General features: G+C 46.3%; 1 protein-coding gene across 1 annotated transcript in view; it reads left to right on the top strand.

Annotated features, from left to right (window-relative positions):
- Positions 1–23,302, top strand: part of LOC147900972 (protein RBL-like) — a 33,434-nt gene extending 10,132 nt beyond the window's left edge. The window contains exons 5-6 of the mRNA XM_087376089.1: positions 6,159–6,367; positions 22,990–23,302. Of these exons, the coding sequence (XP_087232215.1) occupies positions 6,159–6,367; positions 22,990–23,127 (347 nt within the window). The 3' untranslated portion in view covers positions 23,128–23,302. The remainder of the gene's footprint in view (positions 1–6,158; positions 6,368–22,989) is intronic.
- The last annotated feature ends 211 nt before the right edge of the window (positions 23,303–23,513 follow it).

Here is a 23,513-nt window from a genome sequence, read left to right as displayed (position 1 = left end):
GGAGACCCTGGAGGACCAGCAGGGCAGAGGCCCGGAGTTCACAGGTATGGCCCAGGCAGAGCAGTCAGCTTGGGACTCTTTCATCTTCGAGACGGGAGGGAGGGACAGCTGGAGAGACCCGTCCTTCCGGCGTTGGCACGGGAGCCTGGACTTCTCCTGGGGCTTCCGCAGGGAAGGAGGCAGACTCCTGGAGAGGCTTGATAGATTTTATGTCAGTGACTGGGCCATCAGTAGAGGCGGCCAGGCGGGTATAGTTCCAGGGACGACACTCTCCGATCATGCGCCTGTGCTCCTTTCCTTAGATTCGGCAGCCCAGACCCTCCCCTCCCGATCATGCAGGATTCCCGACTCCATCTTCTCGAGGGTGGACGTGCGCAGTAGCATTTGCAGTCTTTGGGACAGAGATTGGGGGGAGGGCGTGGATCTGGTAGACTCAGTCGCACAGGCTCTGCAGGAGTCTAGCCAGATCTGCCAGCTCGCAGCTTTACAGGTTCGACAGGATTGGTGGGGCAGAGAGAGAGCTCTTCGGAGGGACCTCGCCTCCATTCAGCGACTCCAGCAGGCTTCCCCGGGGTCGGAGGAGCTGCGGATCCAGGCCCTTCGAGCCAGAGCCCTCCTGGAGGAGACTCTCCAGCGTCGCTCCGAGTTTTCCTTTCACGCCTCTCGCTCCTTTTGGGCCCGACAGGGTGACCGGATGTGCAGGGAGTTCTTTAGGACGCATGGCCAGAGAGCTGCAGGTGATCAGCTTCGGAGTCTCAGGACAGCGGAGGGTCACATCGTTACGGATTCAGGGGAGGTCCTGGGGTTGGCCACGGACTTTTACAGGACCCTCTTCCAGCAGGAGCCGCTTGCCCCTCGTGCCAGTCGGGCCCGTGAGGAGGTGTGGAGGCACATTCCATCCCTGGTCCAGCCTAGCATGCAGGCGACGTTGTTGGCGCCTTTCACCTCGGATGAGATGTTGGAGGCCTTGATGGCTATTGATGGTCAGAAGTGCCCAGGTGGATGGGCTATCCCGAGCTTTCTTCACCTCCTTCTGGGACCAGATCCATCAGCCCCTCCTTGCAGCTCTGCAGGGGATTTTCAGCAGCGGTCAGATGCCAGAGAGCCTCTCCTCGGGACTGATTTGCCTCATCCCGAAGGGAGGAGATAGACAGGAGATCCGCCAGTGGCGTCCGATCACTCTCCTTACCACTGCCTACAAAATCCTCGCCAAGATGATCAGTGCCAGAGTTCGACCTCTACTTCCAGACCTCGTCCATGACACTCAGACAGGCTTTGTCCAGGATCGTAGTATCCTGGATAATGTCTTCACCTTTTCAGAGGCGGCGGAGTGGGCTCAGTACAGCGGATCACACCTTGCCATTTTACTTCTCGACTTCGAGAAGGCCTACGATCGCGTGGATTGGTCCTTTTTGGAGGGGACTCTGGAGCGGCTAGGTTTCCCGGCAGGCTGGATTCAGGGTATCTCAGCTTTGTACAGGACAGCGTCCAGCAGGGTCATCATTGGAGGCAGGATGGGTGAGCGATTCAGCTTGGAGAGATCAGTACGTCAGGGCTGTCCCCTGGCTCCTTACCTGTTTCTCTTCTTCGCCGAGGCCATGACTTACTACCTTCGGGCGAGGTCCACAGGGCTCAGGGGTGTTCGCCTTCCACTCCGGGAGGACACGGAGCTTCTGGACTCAGAGTACGCAGATGATACAGCCCTTTATGTCCAGGACGATGAGAGGATGCTAGAGAGGGTGCGGATGGCCCTGGAGGTTTTCTGCTCGGCCGCTGGTGCGAAAATCAACTGGAACAAATCAGTTGGTTTTCTCACAGACCCGGGGGCGTGTTCTCAGTGGGGGCGATTTCTGGGCTTCAGATGGATTCCACGTGGACAGACAGCTAGATACCTTGGCTTCCAGGTTGGCCTAGACATTACGCCAGCTCAGCAGTTTCTCCCGGTGCTAGATTCCATCCGACGGAAGCTGGCTTTCTGGAGCACTGCTAAGCTTTCCCTTGCAGGTCGTGCTTTGGTAGTTAACCAGGTCCTTCTAGCCACGGCTTGGTATGTGGCTTCCTGTTGGTGCTTCTCGAGATCCAGCGTGGTACAGCTCAGGAGGTTGGTTCGGAACTTTCTTTGGTCTGGGGAGGATGGGCATAGAGATACCAGAGCCAGGGTTGCTTGGCAGACAGTCATTCTTCCGCAGGCTGAGGGTGGTCTGGGGGTCATTGATCCAGAGCTTCAGAGTCAGGCCTTGTTAGGCAAGCTTATCATCCGCGGTTTGACCCCAGGGGGGCAGACGTGGAAGATGTTACTTCAGCAGGGAGTCGGTTCTTGTGTCCCGCGCCGAGGTGGAGAGTGGCTACCGTCCTTCAGGTGGATCTTCACTTCCGCCCCGCTCACTCAGCCCCGCTCCCCACTCGTTCGTAGCCTCCTCATGGTTTGGAGGCGGCTCCGTCTCAGTCTCATTCAGTCCCAGCCCAGCTGTCAGGAGGAGATCGATCGACAGCCGCTCGTCTGGAATGGGCAGGTCAGAGACGCCGAGGGCCTTCAGTTGGGGGAGAGATCACATATCAGGTGGGACGGCTGGATGAGGGGGCCAGCCCGGTCCCTTCGAGTTTGGAGGGATACGTACAGACATCTGGAGATGGCCGATCTTGCAGACGCAGCTGGAGGTGCACGCGGAGTCCAGGCGAGACGCACAGAGATTGACGGTGCGATCCCAGCCGCTTGGTTGGCTCCACCTGAGCCTCAGGTCCTCATGCCTGGAGACACCCACTGGCTGGGACAGTTCACCCCCCGTGGCATCCCACTGGTGGTCGCAGGACGTTTGGATGACTCCTCTATTGCCTTCTTCGCGGTTTCAGGGGATGGACGACTCAGGAGAGAGGATGCGCTCATCGACCCCCTACTCCCGTGGCAGAGGGTTAGGGTCGTAGGCCTTCTGGGGAAGGTCTGGCATACCGACCCTAGTATCGAGCAGGACCAGTTGCAGCTTTGGCGTCTTTGGCTCTGGGAGGGGCGGGCCTTGTCAGAACTTGAGTGGGACCCAGGAGAGTGGTGGTGGCCAGAGATTGTGACAGGACAGGGGCCGACTTCCTTCTTCGCTTACAGTACGACTCTGGGCAGGCGAGTTCTCGGGAGGATGCAGAGCCGCCCCCCCACCCAGCGTCCTAGCTGGTACGCACAGGGTATTTCCAGGTTCTTTTTGCAGGCATTCTGGAAGGCCTTGTGGGAGAGCTGGCGGCCGCGGAAGATCTCATACTTCCTGTGGCTTCTTACCCACAAAGGTCTTCCAGTGGGGAGCTGGTTGAGGCAGATAGGCCAGGACGGTTGCTGCCAGATTTGCCATGCGGATGAGGAGTCACCAAAACACTGCCTGTGGAGCTGCACGCGCGCCCAGGAAGTGTGGAGGTGGACTTTCGGGCTTCTTGCTCGAGCAGCACCAGAGCTAGGAGTGATCACTTGGGGCGCGTTCTGTTGGTGCAGCACCGCACCTGGTCTTCATCACTTGTTCGAGGCATGCCAGCAGGACCCCACTTTCCTTATCACACAGGGGACGTGGGGGCCGCTCGAGGGTATCCCACAGCACCTAGCAGAGGCTGATACAGGAGTTCGGGAGCGGCAGCCAGTCTGGGACATTATCAGCAGCATTACAGGATGGCACATCTGGACCTCGCGCTGCGCGCAGATCCTTGGTGGCACCTCCTTCTCGACTGCCCAGATCATGGCGGAGATTTGGAGTGAGATTATTCATACCCTCAGAGGCCAGTGGGACCAGATTCAGGGAGACTCCCGGGCCGGTCAGGAGAAGCGGAGACGCTTCCTCCAGGCTTGGGACACACAGAGCCTCTTCTTCGAGCAGACTACGCAGGGCCTTCGGTGGCACTACTCACCACCCCGATGGCTGTTCATTCACACTCAGCATATCCCTCCGTGAGAGTATGATCTATTATGCTACCTTTTGGGCTGCGTCCGGTTTGTGAACGCAGCCCGTCAGCTATAAGCTGACCTCTTGTATCTTGTTTTCGAAGTAATATAATTAGCACTGTTTTTTCGGAAAAAAAACATACTAGTTTTGCTGGCCTTCAGCCACTAGGTGAGCTGAGCAATGCTCAATGATCACAGAAACTTGTCCCGTAGTCACGTTGGCTGATTCGGATTTTGACTCCTACTTGGGTTTGGCCTCTTTCCTCCTTTTCTGATCCGCTTTCTTCCTCTGATAGTCTTTTATGAAGTGGCCACGATTCTTGCAGTAGAAACACTTCTTGTCCCGGTTTCTTTTCTGCATCACTTGAGTTGTCACCCTTGGATTCATCTTTAGCCTTTCCCATGCTGGAATCGCCTTTGTCCTTTGCCAAAAATGCCTTGTCATTGTTGTTGTCGTGTTTCTCCCTAGCCTTCTCCTGCTGCAACAATGGGCTGAGCTTCTAGAAAGTTAGAGGCTTGGTCCTCTCTCTTGTTGTCATGGGGGTCACGAAGCTTTTGAAACTTCTCGGAAGCATCCTAAATACCAGCAGTGCTAGCTGGCCTGAGTCCAGTTTTCTGACCAATTGAAGCCAGCTGATCTCTCACCACCTTCACCTTCGTGAGATGGTCAAGTACCTGATCCCTTTCCTCCATGTTCATGTTGAACAACTATTGCTGGAGAGCTAGGATCGTGGATGTGTTGATGTCTCGTATAAGTCCTTTAGAGCTGACCATGCCTCACTTGATGTTTCAACAATCTGGATATGCGGAATGATAGAATCCGCCATTGTCCCTATGATCAGTGCAAGGGCTTAGCCATCTTTGTCCTCCCATGCTTTGAGCTTGTCTGGATCTACAACCATTGTAATCTTTCCTAAAGCATGCTTGATGTCCACGGGCATTGGATCTATCCCCATTGTGATCTTCCAAAGCTTCCTAGCCACCAAATGGCTATCGATCTTCACCTTCCAGATGGGATAGTTTGTCCCATCAAGTTTCCCTGCTTCTCCGAAATTTGGAATAGTCGTGAAGTAGTTTGTCCCATCAAGCTTCCCTGCTTCTCCGAAATTCGGAATAGTCGTAGGAGGAGTGGTGGTGGTGGAAGCAGTAGTACTGAAGGATTGGAAGTAGGAACGGAAGTAGACATAGCTTCTGAAAATTGCTATGAAAGAGAACTGATCTTGTTGTAGCAACCAAATAAGTGCAGCACACATCTTTGTTTGTATCAGGGCCACCTTTGAACTTGGAGGGACTCCTTCCTTCAGAGTGAAAACAAGAGTCCCAACGTTGGCTCTGATACCATGACAGCAATAGAGGTATGAATCACTCAAACCTCAGACACAACGGAATGAACTGATGAACACTTTCTAATCACTCCTAGATGCACTCACCAAAGAAAGCCTCACTTAAGGGCACAAAACAGTAATCTAGGCGATTACACTCGTGAGATCTCGCAAGTAGGTTACTCGACACTCTCTCCAATCCATGCTGCCTGTACAAAGGTCTTCAGTGAATGCTGCACTATGTGTGGAGAAGTGTAGGGGGTTTATATAGGCTGGGAACCAGCCCTGAACAGCTGACTGGTACCCGACTTGTTCTGTGGGTACCAAAGACTTAAAGAGAATCCTGCACGACCCTTGGCAGTGTCCTCCTGCTGCAGGGCATTCTTACCAGCTAGCATGATTCTTCCTGCCTATCTTCTGCAAGCTATGAAAGCCTTTAATGTGTTGATAATAAGAAAACCGTCAGGTGGATGGAATACATTCCGTTTTATTTCTTGACAAGCACGTTCTTCTCCTGAAGAGGTGATCATGCTATACCTCCTATGCAATGGTTCTTGGTGAGAAGGGCTGGGTTTCAAGTTGTGTGGATGAGAAGATAATCCGGATCCCTAACTAGGGCGGGGTTGTGATAATGCATCTCCATGCCATGATAATTGGCCAGGCATGTGGTGGATTTCATATAAAACGACTTTTGTTGCTCAAATCTCCTCTAGTGAACACAAAGTTTTTTTCAAGCAGAGTGGGTGATATAACATGAAATCTCTCTGAAATCCTGCCAGATTTTAAAACCAAATCCAGATTGCACATTAAGTCTCTTCAAAGAGTATGCCAGATTAGACAACTAAATTCATAATTTGTAACTGATTATTTGTTTCATGATATGAGGGCTATGTATGACATTCATGTGTGCACATCTTTGACAGGAGCATCGCCAGGTTCCAATGGCCGTGTCAAGAGGAAGCGCAAGCTCTCTGAAAAGGCAGCAGAGTACCAGGCAGACAAGGGTCGCAAGTATGTACAAAAGGGTCAGCTTACCAATCCCAAACAGAGGAGTCATCCAGGGGATTTTGATTCCAAAGGAAAACGATTGCTAGGTCAACCGGATGATGCTGTGTTCGACAGTATAGGAGAGGTATGGCTTTTTCAAAATTTTGATGTGCTTGTGGTAGATCATCTTTGTGGCATGTACTGCATTGAAAGATTTGGCCTCAAAAGACTTTCTGGTTTTCATGGCAGACTCACTTTGGATTTGTGTTTATGATGAATGATGAAATTTTTAAGAAGACAAAGTTTGAAATCAACATTAAAAATAGTGATACAGGCATAAATGTAGGATCCCGTAGGATAGAATAGATGCATCTTGCAAGAGGTGTGAGAGCACAATGAAAGAAAGATGATAGTTCTCTATTATGATTGTGAGAGAGAGGACTCTCTCTTATGGAAAGGGGGAGAAGGTAATACCTTCCCTACATAGTGGCAATCAGCCCCTACATCAGTGGGAATCAATCCCTACATCAGTGGGATTGCCTTTGTCTTACATCATCACTTAGGTCACACACTAGACACATCATAGCACTTGAAGTGCCTTTACAACACACACAAACACACATGTGACTCCCCTAGATGCACACATGCACCATAGAGCAAGCCCTTGATCATACTTACCCCAACAAACCCCCCTTCAAGGGATTGCCTCTTGCAGTGTCAAGGATACATCTAGTCTCATAGTTTCTCATGCCATCTCATGGTGGTCAAGGATTAATCTATGGCTAGGATCTCATGCTAGCAAGGGTTTCCAAGGGTGTGAGGTTCACAGAAATGGGATAGTCAAAACACATATCACATGGCCTACATCATATGGTGACCAGAGGTGATTTACATAACATATTCTTTTTGGAGTACTACTCCAGGCAGAGAACCTCAAAATTTGACCAAGTGATGATAAACAAAAAAGACAAAGTGCCTAAAAAGCATAGTCTTCATTTTCTTCATTTGCTGATGGAGTTCTTCCTTCAGGCATAATTGCTTTGTTGTTGAAGTAGTCCTTCTTGTCTTTAGCTTTTTCTTTTGTAGACTTCTTTCCATTCACAACATTCCATTTCTTCTTTTTCATAAGCATAAACTTGGCTTTTGTTTGCCAAGTATGAAAACTAGTTCCATCCAACTTCTAAAAAAAGGTCTTAGCTTCCATGGCAAGGTCTTACCCGAGGGCAGTGTCTAGTGCCTTACAAAATATGAGCAATAAAAAATAATCCTTCAAAGTACAAGCATTTAGTGTAGCAAAGACTTGTAACCAAATTCCATACTACAAATCAATGATGCTTTCACTTGCATGCTTCATAGAGGTGGCTAAATGAAAGTATTCCAAGCAAATCCAAGTATAGCAACTTAAAGGAAAGCTGTAGCCACAGTTGTACTGATGCTATTCAACACTTTAAAACATCAGAAATGCTAAAGTAGCATCTAATGTAGCATCAAACTCACAACATTGTCAAAACTATCCAAAACAGAGACCAGAACTTAGAGGGTGCAATTCTCACAGATCATAGCTCTATTCAAGGGGATTTTTATGCAGGAAGAAGGGCCTTATACCAGAGAAGAGCCACTGAGGAGAGAGGCGAAATGCCGCGTCACGTTGCCATAGCCAGCAGCTTGAAAGTCGATTGGTTTTTTTGCTGTTTCTCCCTCCCTGGTGGACCATTTTCCTTCAAATCTGGACAGGAGCTAGCTCATACTGTTGTGCAAGCTTGGCTTAGAGGAATTTTGGAATGGCTGCTCCAGCAAGTCGCATTGCAAGAAAAGGCGTCAGGATGAAAACGACTGTTGTGCAGTTTCGTGGGCAGCATTCTCTAATTCCTCTGACGTGGAAGTTTGCCCATATGAAGGGTCTCTCCAGCCAGAAGGACCCTGGGAATGGTTGCTTGTAGGTGGTGAACTCAGCTCTCAAAGATTTGGGGAAGAAGGAGGAAAATGGAGAAGATGAAGAAGTTTTGAGAAACTAGTAGTTTTATGCTAGAGATAGCATCTAATGCTAGGCTAGGCTGCTAGATCTAGAACCTAAAGCTCTGATACCAATTTGAGGATCCCGTAGGATAGAATAGATGCATCTTGCAAGAGGTGTGAGAGCACAATGAAAGAAAGATGATAGTTCTCTATTATGATTGTGAGAGAGAGGACTCTCTCTTATAGAAAGGGGGAGAAGGTAATACCTTCCCTACATAGTGGCAATCAGCACCTACATCAGTGGGAATCAATCCCTACATCAGTGGGATTGCCTTTGTCTTACATCATCACTTAGGTCACACACTAGACACATCATAGCACTTGATGTGCCTTTACAACACACACAAACACACATGTGACTCCCCTAGATGCACACATGCACCATAGAGCAAGCCCTTGATCATACTTACCCCAACAAAAATTGGAGGAGCAAGCAAGCAATCAAGAAAGGTTGATGAATGATCAGATTTTTAAGAAGACAAAAGATTTGCAATCAACATAAAAAAGAGTGATACAGGCATAAATTGGAGGAGCAAGCAAGAAAGCCAAAAAGCTTATTGGTTCAAAAACTGAAAAACATCATGCGATACGCTCCAGTGGGGGAACTAGAGGTGTCCATCATCCTTCTAATAGGCTACTGATGAATCTAAGAGAGAGAGAGAGAGAGAGAGAGAGAGAGAGAGAGAGAGAGAGAGAAAGAGAGAGAGATGATATGATATGATTGTATTAAAGTCGTTTTGAGCCCCTCAAGATCTATGGACTGGTGATCACTATTAAATTAAATAGTGGTCCATTACAACCATTGAAATAAAAAGTCTCCCAAATCTTTCTACATTGGGAGTATTTGCTGGTCTATTTTCTGCTCTAGTCCAAGAATTTTGCTGTGATGTTCCAAGATTTCTTTTAAGTAGCTTCCAAACTTGTGGGCTGGCTGTGGCTGTTCCAATAGATTCTTCATATTACAACTGTTGTTGCCATGGTTCTTCCTTATGTGTGCGTATGCTCGACATTTTAGGAGTATGTGTTGCTCTTCTTCTACCTCCCCTTTAGGGCAAATTTTGCGTATCCTCTCCTCCCTTGGGATCTTGGGTCGTGTCCATCTACTTTTCTCCACTAAGAGAGAGAGAGAGAGAGAGAGAGAGAATAAGATAAAAAAAGTAAACAAAAAGGAATGGTGTGAAGGAAGAGGCGATAAAGGAGAGAGAGAAGGGGGGTGTGGGAGAAAAAGTGGAGATCGTGTGTAAGAAGACTTGAGGAGATAAAGAAGGGAAGAGAGAGAGAGAGAGAGAAAGTCAACCACTTTAAAGTTTGCATTCAAGTCCAATGAAGAAGAGCCAATAGGAAAGATGCACTTCCAAAAGTTCAAAAAATGCCTAATTTTTGCTTTGCCAAAATCTGTGCCAACCCGTCCTGAACGTGTGTAATTGTAAGAGATTCTCCCAGATGATTGGGTTGAACTCCTTGCCCCGAAATGAGAAAAACGGGGCATCAATGTTGGATTGAAAGGATGGCAGCCTGTCTGTATGGAAACCTTAATGCCAACCTGTTAGAATTATTGTTATAATTTAGCAGTGATCAATGTAATGTAATAAGTAGGTTAGGGGCACTTTTCCCTCACTTAGAGGTTTTTCCCCCTAACCACAGTTAGTGAAGGATAAGGTTTTGTCACTTAGACAAAACCTATCACTCTCTTCAGTTGTAACACACTCATCTATTGCAACTATCGTTTTCAGCTCTCTCTCTCCTGCTCCTGCTCTCACACTTTGCTCTCTCCCTTCCACTCACATTTGGTATCAGAGCGGGTTGACCCTGCTCCCTAATCCAAGCTCAACAGCTTGCTGCCCATCCGTACCAGCTCCTGCACCATGCAGCTTCCGTCCGTACAGTCGTACATTTCGTACAGTATCCGTACAGTTCGCCGTCAGCCGTACAGCTCGTCGCCAGCCCGTACAGCCCCCGTACAGCTCGTCGCCAGCTCGTCCGTCAGCCCGTACAGCCCCCGTACATTCTGTCAGTCCGTATAGCTATCGTACGCTTGTCCGTACCTGCACGCGTCGACCTCATCGTCCGTACAAGCTGCTAGTCAGATCCGTACAGCTCACCATCAGATCTGTACATCCGTACAGATCCATATATGCGTACAGGTGCACGGATTTCGATCGTACAAGCTGCGCTGTACAGTTTCGTACAGCTGCATTCAACTGTACTGACAGTTCTGTACTGTTAGTCTGTACAGTTTGAAGGTGAAACATCGTTCACATTTGGTCACTTTGTAGGTGGGCTTGGAAAGTTGCATTTTTGCAGGATTTTCTTTGCTGGAGGATATTGGAAAGAGTTTCGTCAAGCTCTTGTGCATACAACCATTGTTTGGCTGTATTTTTGGGAGCACATTTGGAGCTTTGGCAGACAAATTGCAAATTTGGGACTTTCAGCTAATTTGCCCTCTTTTGGATGCAATTTCCTTGAAGAAATTTGGGGCTTTTGCAATTACACTGCAATTTTGCAGTGAAATTTGGGGCTTTTGCAGGCAGAGAGCAATTTGGGGCTTCCAGACCATTTGTCCCTTTCTGGTTGCAATTTCAAGCCACAAATTGGGGCTTTTGTGTTGGGAGAGCAATTTTACAGGTTTCAGTTCACACTGCCTTTCTGTGAGTGTTTTGAAGCACTTTTGGCAGGTTTTGGGAGAGATTGGATGCTCTGGCAGATTTCTGACAGAGACATTACAGAGATTTGAGTTGCATTTTTAGCCAGTGTTTGGCTGTATTTTTTGGGAATTGTGCACTCCATTCCCAGCAAGGGAATTCAGATTTGCATTTGCTGTATTTTCTTTCTCAGACATGGCCCAGCAAAATCAGAATGATTTCTAGTTCAGTGGTCTCTCACAAGAGGATAAGCTGGATGGTACCAACTACTCCCTCTGGAGTTTTATGGTACGCAATATTCTGATTTCCCGTAATTTGTGGGACTATGTAAATGGGGATGAGTTCCGGCCAGCAAATGTGGCACCTAATACCCCTCCCCAACAAGGAGGAGGCAGAGGTCGTGCACAGGGTATAGTTGCAGCACAAGTTATTGGTGCAGTTATACCTACCACTCCAGAGCAAAAGAGATGGGATTCACGTGATGCTATAGCTTTGTCGTGTATTTCTCTTTCAGTGAAAAGATTCATCATTCCGCATATCCGGTCGTGTAAGACCTCAAAGGCAGCATAGGATATTTTGGAGAGCATGTACGCAGCTCGGAATGATGCCAGGGTGTCTTTTTTGAAAAGAGAATTGTCTCATGCACATATGGAAGAGGGTGACTCCATGTCAGTGCACCTCACAAAGCTACAGGATTTACGAGAGCAATTGCTGAATATTGATGAGATCATTCTTGATTCAGAGATGATTACCACTGCTCTGAATTCTCTTCCTGAATCTTATCTCAGCTTTCATACCTCGCTGAATTTGTCATTGAGGGGGGGTGCAAATCCTCTCAATTTTCACGAGTTGATAGGACTTCTGTTGCAGGAAGAGCAGACCAAGAAAAACATGGCTTCACGAGCAGGTGAACATGCCATGCTTTCAAAATTCAAGCCTAAAGTAAAGGGACAGGCAAAGACATCAGCAAATCAGCCTTCCAGTGGTTCAGAACAGCCTTCTCAAAAGGCTAAGGGTGATGCAGGTAAACCCAAGAAGAAGGGAATATGTCATTACTGCAAAAAGCCAGGTCACTACATTGGAGAATGCAAGAAAAGGCTTGCAAAAGAAAAGAAAAACAGCTCCGGTATGGCTGTTTCAGATTCAGCTCCTCATGCATCTGACAATGAGCAAGCTACAGCCAACTTTGTGGAGCACGACTATGCCTTCTTGTCTTGCATTTCAAACTCTCAGTTGGCTGCTCCGGATAGTACAGCCACTTGTAATGATGACTCTTATGCTTTTCTAACATGCAGTTATGATTCTTCCAAGGATGCATCAGCTTTCAGTGTCAATGAGACACAAAATACATGGTATTTTGATAGCGGTGCCTCAAAGCATATCACTTCCAGGAAGTGTCTTTTCACATCTCTGCATCCACCTCCCGTTGGTAAAAAGTTCACATGTGCCAACAACTCCTATTCAGTTCGTGGTACAGGAGAAGTTGAACTTACAGCCATAGATGAAATTTCTGATGTCTTGTATGTGCCTGGTATCACAAAAAATCTACTTTCAGTATCCACTCTTAACAGAGCTGGATTTTAGGTCATTTTTGAAGATGACAAGTGTGCAGTCCATGACAGAGAGCATGACTATGCCTTGAGATTGTCTGGCACTTTGTTACGTGGTCTTTTTCAGCTTGACATGTATGATAAAAGACCAGCTCATGCTCTTGCAGTTTCCACTCCTACTACTATGCAGAATGCGGAGTTATGGCATGCCAGATATGGACACATGTATTATGGCAGCTTAATGACACTTCAAAAACATGCTATGGTTGATGCATTGCCTACTCTTGAAACACCTCCTCCACATGCCTGTGAAGGGTGCATTCTTGGTAAAATGCACAGATTTCCTTTTAAGAAGGATGGATCAGTAAACGCTGTTCGAAAATTACAGCTTATTCATAGTGATGTCTGTGGTCCCATGAGGACTCCATCATTGGGTGGTCATCTTTACTTTGTCACTTTTATAGATGACTACTCCAACTACACTTGGGTTTATGGGCTGAAACGCAAATTAGAAGTGTTTATGGTTTTCAAACACTTTGCAGCCATGGTGTAAAATGAATCAGGACTCAAGATATAGACATTACGCACATATAGAGGAGGGGAGTATTTGTCTGCAGATTTTGATGCATTTTTGAAAGACAAGGGCATTGCACATTAGCTTACAGTGAGGCTAACTCCTCAGCAAAATGGCAAAGCTGAGAGGAAAAATCGTACTCTTATGGAGATGGATAGATGCATGCTAAAAAGCAAAAAATTGCCTCACAAATTTTGGCTTGAAGGTCTCATGTGTGCCAATTATGTTTTGAATCGGGCACCCACAAAAGCTTTGAAGACCAAGACTCCCTATGAAGTTTGGCAAGGGAGAAAGCCTTCTGTGGATCATTTCCGTGTTTTTGGATGCCTTGCATATGCTCATGTGCCCGTTGAGTTTTGGCATAAGTTGTCTGATAAGGCAATCAAATGCATTTTTGTTGGGTACAGTGTAGAGAGCAAGGGCTACCGTCTCTACAATCCTGTCACACGCAAGATTATTGTCTGTAGAGATGTTATATTTCAGAAAATTCAGGTCACACTCAAGCTGAATTTGATTTGTCTGCTTCTTCCGATGATGTCTTTGAGGGATTACTACCCATTGCCTTGGGTTCCCCTGTTGATATATCTGATGCAAATCAAAATTTTCAGATACCTCCACATGCTCCGATTCAGCCACAGGATGTCTTACCACCTCCGCAAGCAGTGGAAGAGGTTGTTCAGCAAGAAATTGCAGATATACATGCAGCAAAAACAGTCCCAAATTGGCTGTTACAAACTCTCAGGGAGAGTAAAATTGATGCTCCATTACCTGGCAGAACTCGGAGTGCAGTACGGCATGGGGGAGGTGCTTTATCAGTTGAATCAGCTTATGCAGGTACTCTTCTTGATGAGGAGGAGCCTGAGACATTTGAAGAAGCAAAGGATAATGTGCATTGGATGAATGCCATGCACGATGAGTTGCAGTCCATTCAGAAAAATCAGACATGGGAAGTTGTCGATTTGCCACCAGGTAAACATGCCATAGGTACTTGGTGGGTTTTCAAAGTTAAAAGAAAGCCAGATGGGACCATTGATCGGTACAAGGCAAGGCTGGTTGCAAAAGGATATGCTCATAAAAAGGGCATAGACTATGAGGAGACTTTTGCTCCTACATCCAGAATGACAACCATCCGGTCAGTTATAGCTATGAACTTTGAATGGAATGTTCATCAGTTGGACATTAAAACAGCTTTCCTTAATGGAGACTTGTTGGAAGAGGTTTATGTCAAACAACCTCCAGGCTTTGAAATTTCAGGAAATGCACTTCAGGTATGCAAGCTGAATAAAGCTTTGTATGGGCTGAAACAAGCCCCACGTGCATGGTATGCAAAAATTTATGCCTTTCTGACCAGCAAGGGGCTGCACAATAGTCCAACTGAGAGCACCCTCTACATCAAGAAGGATGGGGGGGATCTTTTAGTCATCATTCTTTATGTAGATGACTTACTGCTCACAGGGTCAAATGAAGATAATATTGCAGATTTTAAAGCTGAATTGTAGACCACATGTCAGATTTGGGGCTGCTACACTTTTATTTGGGGATCCAGTTCACTCAAGAGAAAAGTGGCATCGTTATGTCTCAATCCAAGTATGTGCAGAAACTCTTGGACAGATTTAATATGCAGGATTGTAAGCCCATAGCTACTCCCATGGAGCCGGGGTTGAGGCTTACAATGCATGATGCAAGTGAATCAATTGATGTCACACTCTACAGTCAGGCTGTTGGATGCCTCATTTATCTCTGCAATACACGACTTGATATTCAGTTTGCAGTTTCTCAGGTGAGCAGATATATGCACAGCCCAAAGACTATGCATTGGCAGGCTATAAAATGCATCTTCCGTTATTTGCAAGGTACCAAGTCTTTTGGCTTGATGTTTCCCAGGGGGGGTGACTTGCAGATGCATGCCTACAGTGACTCAGATTGGGCTGGAGACTATGATACTAGGCAGTCCACAAGTGGCAATTGTTTCTTTTTGGGCAAAGCTTGTATTTCTTGGTTGAGCAAGAAACAATCTACAGTGGCTACCTCTTCATGTGAAGCTGAGTACAGGGCAGCTTTCACAGCGACAGTTGAATGTGTTTGGCTGCGTCGTTTATTTGCTGATCTCCATCTTTCATTGGAGGGTCCTTCTCTAGTTCTCACTGATAGTCAGAGTGCTATTGCAGTGGCAAAGAATCCTGTTTTTCATGCTCGCACGAAGCACATTGAGGTTCACTATCACTACGTCAGAGAGAAGTTGCATGTAGGAGAGATCAGTATGATCTATGTGTCAACACATGACAATGTTGCAGACATTTTTACCAAAGCACTTCCACGAGAAAAGTTTGAGGCATTTCGCAGTGCCCTGAACTTATCTCCTTTTGGTGATTGATCATTTCCTTGTACATGACATTGGCAATGCAGGGGGGCGTTAGAATTATTGTTATAATTTAGCAGTGACCAATGTAATGTAATAAGTAGGTTAGGGGCACTTTTCCCTCACTTAGAGGTTTTTCCCCCCAACAACCACAGTTAGTTCACTAACTACGGTTAGTGAAGGATAAGGTTTTGTCACTTAGACAAAACCTATCACTCTCTTCAGTTGTAACACACTCATCTATTGCAACTATCGTTTTCAGCTCTCTCTCTCCTGCTCCTGCTCTCACACTTTGCTCTCTCCCGTCCACTCACACAACCAAGGTAGCCTGTGTCGTCTTGCAATGCAGGAGCCATAAGCTCGAACGTGGTATAGATAAGTAATAGTTTGAAATGCCGCATCTAATTGCAATGGAGATGCTCCGAACTCAGCCTGAATGATCTGATGAGGAACAGATGGCTTGCTGCGGATCATATAACAAGAGAACCTGTAATCTCTCCACTCGAGCCCACTCTATGTCGGATAGGTCAGGCCACCCCCAACAAGTGCTGCCGTACATGCCCGCAAGTCACCAAGGAATCAAAAAGGAGAACCTTGGTCCGTGGGTCGTGAAAATGTGAATGGAAGCACTGTCTCTCTAGTCAGGCAAGGGAGGCGTATTGCCTACTGAGACGGGCGTACATTGTCGGCCTCATCGTGAAGATAGCTCCAGAGAATAGAATCCCCAGGTAAGTGTATGATGAGAAAATCTCAACTGGTGCCTCGTCAAACGTGAACTGCTCTTTGTGTGTGGCTGCCTTGGAGGTGTTGAAGATCATAACCTTGGTTTTACCTAGGTAGACTTTCAAGTCATGGGACTTGCAAAAAGCCAGTAGTGCATCTAGATGTCTCTGGAGCCCCTTAGTGGACGAGGATAAGAGTACCACATCAACAGTGTACAATAGAATTTGGAGTAGGGAGCCGGCAAGAGAGCAATCAGCTCCTCCTAGGGTCCTCATAAAAGACTCAAGCTCGTCTATATAAAGGCCAAACAAGGTCGGTGAAAGTGTGTACTCAGAGAGAGAGAGAGAGAGAGAGAGTTTTAAAACTCTTTGAAAGACCGACGGGCTATGAGACTGGAAGAACTTGCTTCAATGAGTTGAATGAGAGAGAGAGAGAGAGAGAGCATTTATCAAAAGTCTTCGAAAGACCAAAGAGTCCATGAGATTGTAAGAACCTGATACAATGAGCTGAATGGGTGAAGCCTCAAACCCAAAATATAACATAATCGTCGAAACACTAATATGGGTGTGTGTGTGTGTGTGAGAGAGAGAGAGAGAGAGAGAGAGAGAGAGAGAGAGAGAATTTATTAAAGTCTTCGAAAGACCAATGGGTCTATGAGATTGTGAAAAATTCTGATATAAACAAGCTGTGTGGGTGGAGCTAATAAACAAGCATCCACTCCAATGCAGAGTGCAAATGATAAGTGATGCGTGCTACATAGTCATGTCAGAATGAGAAGTGCTAAGTGGTGCTATAGTCATTGATCGCCTATCCAACACTAACATCCTCATCATCGGAGTGTCGAGGGGGATGAGGTTGTTAGGGCATAAAGTCATAAATAGAGTGCTCGCTGCTGCCCGTGGACGTGGTCCTATGTCGTCACCTGGTCGTAGCTCTGCGTCTGATCATGTCGGTGGAGCCCCAACTTTGAAAAGAGAATAAATCTCCCCAAGCGTAATCTGTGCATCAACCCTCTGTCTGAGGTGTCGTGTCGTTGGCTCTATGTCATGATCATGGCAGAGTCTCGTGGTGTGGGAGCCCGCATGGTCTAGTTGGAAGAACTTAGTGATCGAGCTCTGAGAAGAGTCTATCAAGGAGGTCTGCTCGTGTCTCCATGATCGAAGTAGATGCTCGAGGTGTCTGATTGCCTCGTGAATAAAGGAGGCTAAGCATCTCTGGTCTGGAAAGGAGAGAAAGTGGGACAATATCCGAGAACTGTCTCTAAAGAGGCAATAGAAGCATCCTCGGATCTCATGGGCATCTGAAAATGAAATGCTCCTCCAACTTAATCTCTTGGATGTCACATAATGTGCATATGCGCCTCTCCCTGGGCAAACCCTCAACCCTGCCACTCTCGATGTGAAGTCTATGTGAAGAGACCCGAAACTGCCCAATAGAGATCCTTAGTGAGTGGGGTAGGTGGATCTGCGTATATCCCAACAGGTCGATAAAATCCTCCACTGTGATATGTAAACAACGATCCCTGTAGAAGCTGAGCTTCACTGGAAGCTCGCTTGGTCCCAACCAGGTTCTGAATGCGTGTAGCTGCAAAAGATCCTCATGAATGACCTGATTGACCTCATGAGACAAGAGAGGGGAAAAAGGCGCTTCAATGCTATAGTGGAAGGAGGGGGAGTCTATCCACGTGGAGTCCCAAGTGCTCAAACCATTTCTCTATGCGTGCAAACCAGCATCTCTGATCACGTGCTGCTGATAGTGCCATAGAGGAGGACAATGCTAGCCACGGTAATCTGTTGCGTTTGTTCAGAAGTGCAATCTCCGTACCCCCTGACCCGATATAGGTAGGTAATAACCTGAAATGCTGCATCAAGCTGTAGTGGAGATGACCCAAACTCATCCAGAATGATCTAGTGAGGAACTAATGGCTTACTGTGAATCATCCGTGATAGCATGAGAACCTGTAGGCGCTCCACTCGAGTCTACTCTATATCTGACAGAGCCGGCTCCCAACTAGAGCTGCTATACATCCCCGTTGGGCGAACCAAGGAGTCGAAAAGCAAGCCCTTGGTCCGCGGTTCTTGAAAATGTGAGTAGAAGCACCGCCTCTCTAATCTGGCCAATGAAGTGTATCCTCTACTCAGCCGTGCGTCGCCGGTCTCATAGTAAAGATAGGTCCAGAGAAGAGAACGCCTATATATGTATATGACGAAACAACCTCAACCGGCAACCCGTCGAAAGTGAACTACTCCTGGTGCATAGCGGCTTGGGATGTGTTGAAGACCATGACCTTGGTTTTACCAAGGTTGACCTTCTCATGGGAATCACAAAAGGTTTGTAGTGCATCTAGGTGTCTTTGGAGACCCTCTACTGAGGAAGATAAGAGTTTGCATAACTGTCTCAAGTTCATCAATATATAGGCCAAACAGGGTTGGTGATAAAGGACACCCTTGTTTGACCCCAATAGTACTCGTGATCTTATTTGTCCATCTAGACCCTATCCAAACTCTGCCTAAGACCCTCTCGTAAAGTGCCATGACAGCCCAAATGATCTCCTGGTTATAACCCAAGTCTTGCGGACGCCTGATGAGGCGGGCTCTCAGGACGTATCAAAGGCTTTGCGGAAGTCCACAAAGCAGAAATAAACCCTCCATTTCCTTCCCCTTTCCTATGTCCTAAAGTCAATATATGTGAGAAGTATGTAAAGGCGAGCTGAATAAATAGGTGAGAGACTACGGTCAAAATGTATGTCATGATAGGGGTGTGAGTGATCTGCGGAGTGGGAGGTACTGCGTGATGGGGTGTAAAGATACTAAAGAAGAGGTATGTGTGATCGGCCTTGGGAGGAGAGGGTGCGACAGTGATATCAGTGATATGAGAGGCGAAGGCGGGGGATTCCATGAAGTAATCAACAACGCTAGAGCCCCCTCCATGTGGGAAGCAGGTAAAACCACCTGAGCAGGGACATCTAACAAGACCATTATAAATAATAAGATCATGCATCCTGCCTAGATCTAACAGAGCTTGCCCGTAAGATGTGACCGGAGCTCTCATCTATCAGCTGAAACTCGCAGCATACCTGCGTCCTCAAGATCAATGTTTGGCAGTAAAATGGAATCGTCTTTGAAGTCGAGAAGTGGTGCTTGACAAGCCCCCTGTCCTCGGGTTGAAGTCCCCAACTGAGAGAGAGAGAGAGAGAGAGAGAGATGACCATCAGTACAATGCATGAAACACTAGAGGGAGAGATGTGTATCTCCCACTCACAAAAACGATAAAGAGTGTGACATATACCTCTACTGAAGTGTGGTACAATGTAAATCATGTAGGCTATGGTGCGCTGCTGCCCATCTCTACTGTCCCTATTTGCTCCTTTGCACCAGATCCTTGAGCTGCTCACCTTTGCCTCAACTAATCTGACTCAATTCGCTCAACTTGAGCCCCTATCCTCCTCATCTTTTCAGGCCTCACTAGGCCTCTGTTCATGGCCTAGCTGGTTTGCCTCCTCCCCCGAGTTCCTAGACCCATTTTAGAACAGTCGTTATGCCGCGAGGTGACAATCATGGCCTCAGTTCTCCTAGCCTTTGTAATTTTCCCATCTGCTGGCAGCCTTATCATGTCCCTTGCTCCATCCTCTGCCTGGCCCGAGCATTCCCAAGGCCTTCTTTGTCCTGTTTGCAAGTTGAGACTCGCAAAGGGATTTCTTGAGACCCCTAGGTAGGCTCATGGCCCTTGCGCAACCCACTGCTTCCCTTCACTGCCCTTGAACCCCTGTATGTTCCTCCATTCCTGTACTTTACCCTTTTGCTCCAGCTTTTTGCTCTTGTTTTTTCAGCGTTTCCCTGCTCCCTCTCCTTCCCCTCTCCTTTTGCTAGTAGATTTAGGGCTACAATTTGATAGGGGAAAGACTTGACGGTGACCATTGTGTCTGGCAAGAGAAGCTCTCCTAAGATTTCTGGATCCCCACCACCTTCTGGATATCACTTTCCTCCAAGGACAAACAATAGCTTCAATTGACATCGCATGAGTGGGACGCATTGTGTCTGTCTCACACAACACAATGACAGATACAGATTGAATTCTGGTGAGTTCGATACTTGAGGGTGACCCAATATCTGTGGGAGGGGGGTATTTCCTTCTTCAGCTTACTTCTTGAGAGATCACACTGGTCCTATCGAGTAGAGCCTTGTCTATTTGGGTCCACATTTGATCTTCCTCATCCCATGGTAGTCAACTCATTACGCGCTGAGGTTCTTGATTACTCTTTATTTTCCAGATTTGCCTGATTGTGGAGTCCTTCCAGAGAAGGTGATGTTGGAGACTCTCAGTGAAAGTGTATTTCACCAGAGAGTGGAGGTTTCAGGACTGCCAAGACAATGCCTACTGGGCCACCTAGCCAAGGCTTGCCCATGCTTCTTTGGCGGCGCTATCTCAGACAGATGACATAGCTGTGATTGCCAGTGTAACAGATTCATTTTCATGATTATTAATTTCTCCATGTTAAAATACAAAATTTAAATTATTGATTATTTATGTACATGCATACTGATTACATGTGCGAGCGTTGTGTGAGTTCATGTTAGGACTTAACACACCTACGGGTTTTATTTAGCAAATCCAACACATTCGTCTGCATTGCCTTGCTATGGCTTGCTTTGCACCATTGTCGTTGGCATAGTCAAATTGAAATGTATTTCAGCCATTGAAACTTTCAGACGTTTCATGCATCAAATGTTTCATTGAAATGGCTAAAATGCACGCGTTTTGCCCCCAAAAACCCCTTTTTTATTGCCTGTAGCATGATGTTAGAACTTAGTCTTTAGAATTTTGGAAGCTATTGAGGTTTCAACTTTCAGTTCTATAGAGTATTGCATATTTGATGTTTTATCAAGTTTCAGAGTTTGAAACAAGTTTCAATGCTTATATATTTCACATAATAGACGTTTCATAGTGAAACATTTCAAGGTTTTCTTGAAACGCTTGAGAAACCTTGAAGCCGTTTCATGGAAACATTTCAATGTGACTATGCTTCTTGGTGACACAATGCCCCCTGTGCGAGTGATATTGTTGCCCACAATATTCAGGCTCGAGGGCAAGAGAACCCTCCCTAGCATGTTCCCATACGTTCAACTTGAGGTCTCAAGAACAAGAACAACTGAAGTTTAGGAAAAGAGGGCAATAGAACCCTCCCTAGCATGTTCCCATACGTCCAACTTGAGGTCTTAAGAACAAGGACAAGAACAACTGAAGTTTAGGAAAAGACACCCAAACTGTAGATCTCTTCTGATGTTCAATAAAGTCTGCGTTATGAAGAAGCCAATAGAACTCTACTAGCGATCTTCACAAACCCTATAAGCAAAATACCTGAGCAGAATCTGCCCAAGCAGAGAAGAAACCCCGCCAAAAAGACAGTATTTCATGTAAACCAAAGGAGTTCACCAAGCATCCTAATTGTATTCGTTGCTGTTGGAGCTTGATGTACTTCTCTAACATTGCATGTGCAGACAATTTTGCGGGTTCGAGTGCACTCTTTTCATTCTCAATAATTCAGTTTGCTCAGCCCCTTTCCCCTTGCTACGACTAACAAGGGTATGTCCTCCTCAAGGCTGTATGCTTCATCCATCCCCCTTCTGGAGGAGCTAAGAAGTGCCAACATTAGACCTTGGGGATTCTAGACCTCCCTTGCCTACCTTTCTAACCCTAATCTTAGCTCTCCCCGGTGGTCTTGCCTTTCTCCTCCCCATCCTTGAGGTTCCTACCCACTTGATCTGGTTCTTAGGGGAAGATTTCAATGAAACTTTTGCACCAGTTGCAAGGTCTGTACTATTAAACAGTGCTTTCTATGGCAACACAATTCTAATGGCCCCTTCAGCCTTTTTGAAGGGCATTTGCGCCGTCATTGCGTACTCTTGTCTTTGCTTGACACACTAGAGGTGGGGTGTGGACTTAACTCCTTTACAATTTAACTTTTTCACAAGGATGGCAATGTTCACGCTCTCGTTTCTAAGACATGCTTTGTGGAGACATTTTACCATTTTCCACATTAGTTAATTGAGACTTTACATCATGAGCCTCCCATAGCTCAACAGGACCTTTTGCAACTCAGCTAGTTTTTTGGGTCAGGTAATGGAATCTTTATGGCATGGGCCTCCAATTGGCTTGAGGTTTTTGAGATGTTCTCCTTTTGATGCCTTGAAGATTTCTCCCCAAGCCTTAACCATTTTCCCATTTGGGTATCGCTCTGGCACTCTCCTATTGTTAGTAGAGAGATCGATTACATTTCCAAGTTTTAGTTTTGTACACTGCACACTTAATCTATGCCTACATGTACAACCAAACAATTGTATTTTCGTTTTTTTAAAGGGGGGGACGGGGGGAGAGAGAGGGAGAGAGAGAGAGAGAGAGAGGTGGTCTTCCAAGTCTGAGTCAAAAGAACACCCTTGGCCTTTTTTGTTAATCCAATTTGTAGACAATGGTACAGTAATCAATCAAATTCCTTCTGAGAGTATGCGAGTTAATCTGCGGTATACTATTGCCATTGCTATATTATGTTCATTGAAATTAAGTGATCTATTAACCTCTACAGTAGGCCCAACAGTGTGTATGGAAAAGACTGACATACCCAAATGGACACCTTTATGGTAGCTGAGAGTTCTTAGCTAGCCTTACCTACTTGAATCTCTCTCTCTCTCACTCTCACTCTCACTCTCTCTCTCTCAGCTTCCTCCTTAAGAGACTACCTTTAAAGAAAATAAAATTCGTATCAGGTGTTTTGACATCTCAAAGAGTTTTGGAGTTTCATTTGGTGGAGTGTGGAGAGAGAGAGAGAGAGAGAGAGAGAGAGAGGTTTCAACTTCATGTCTGTTGCAAGAGAGAATACTGATGCCAAGTTGTGTGTTCTTGCATTAGGACCCAAGCGTATTGAAGAAAGGGGAAAGAAGATCTTTGACTGTGAAAGTATTACCTACTTTTTCAACGTCTCATGAATCTCCACCCTCAACTCCTCATAGTGAAAGCAATGGATATAATTACAGACGGCATATATAAAAAGGGGATTGCTGCATTGGATTATTTGCAGCATCTTCTGTTCTTAATGTTCGACACTATACACTCTGCTCATTCTGTATGTGGGCCACAAAAGCTGTAGCTTTCAATCAAACTATACTCGGGACATCTGGGGATCTCACACATTTTTGTAAGTTTTTGTGCATGATGTATAATTATTACGATTTCATAGTCCACAATGTCCCAGGTTGATGTTGGGTAGTGTTTTGAAAACATTGGCCTGCATGGCAACAATCTACTTGCATAAAGGTCACACAACACAACTTTGCCATTAGAAAGAAAGAATGAGTATAGGATGAATGTCATTGTAACATGCAAATTTGATCGTGTAATTACAGTAAGACCTTTAAACCTTTAGCGAGGGATTA

Source organism: Dipteris shenzhenensis, chromosome 6 (genome assembly GCF_047967505.1).
Source record: "Dipteris shenzhenensis isolate YYH24624 ecotype China chromosome 6, Dip_SZ_1.0, whole genome shotgun sequence".
Classification (NCBI taxonomy): Eukaryota; Viridiplantae; Streptophyta; class Polypodiopsida; order Gleicheniales; family Dipteridaceae; genus Dipteris; species Dipteris shenzhenensis.
Note: the sequence above shows the minus strand (reverse complement) of the source record. Positions and strands in the feature narration are given on the sequence as shown.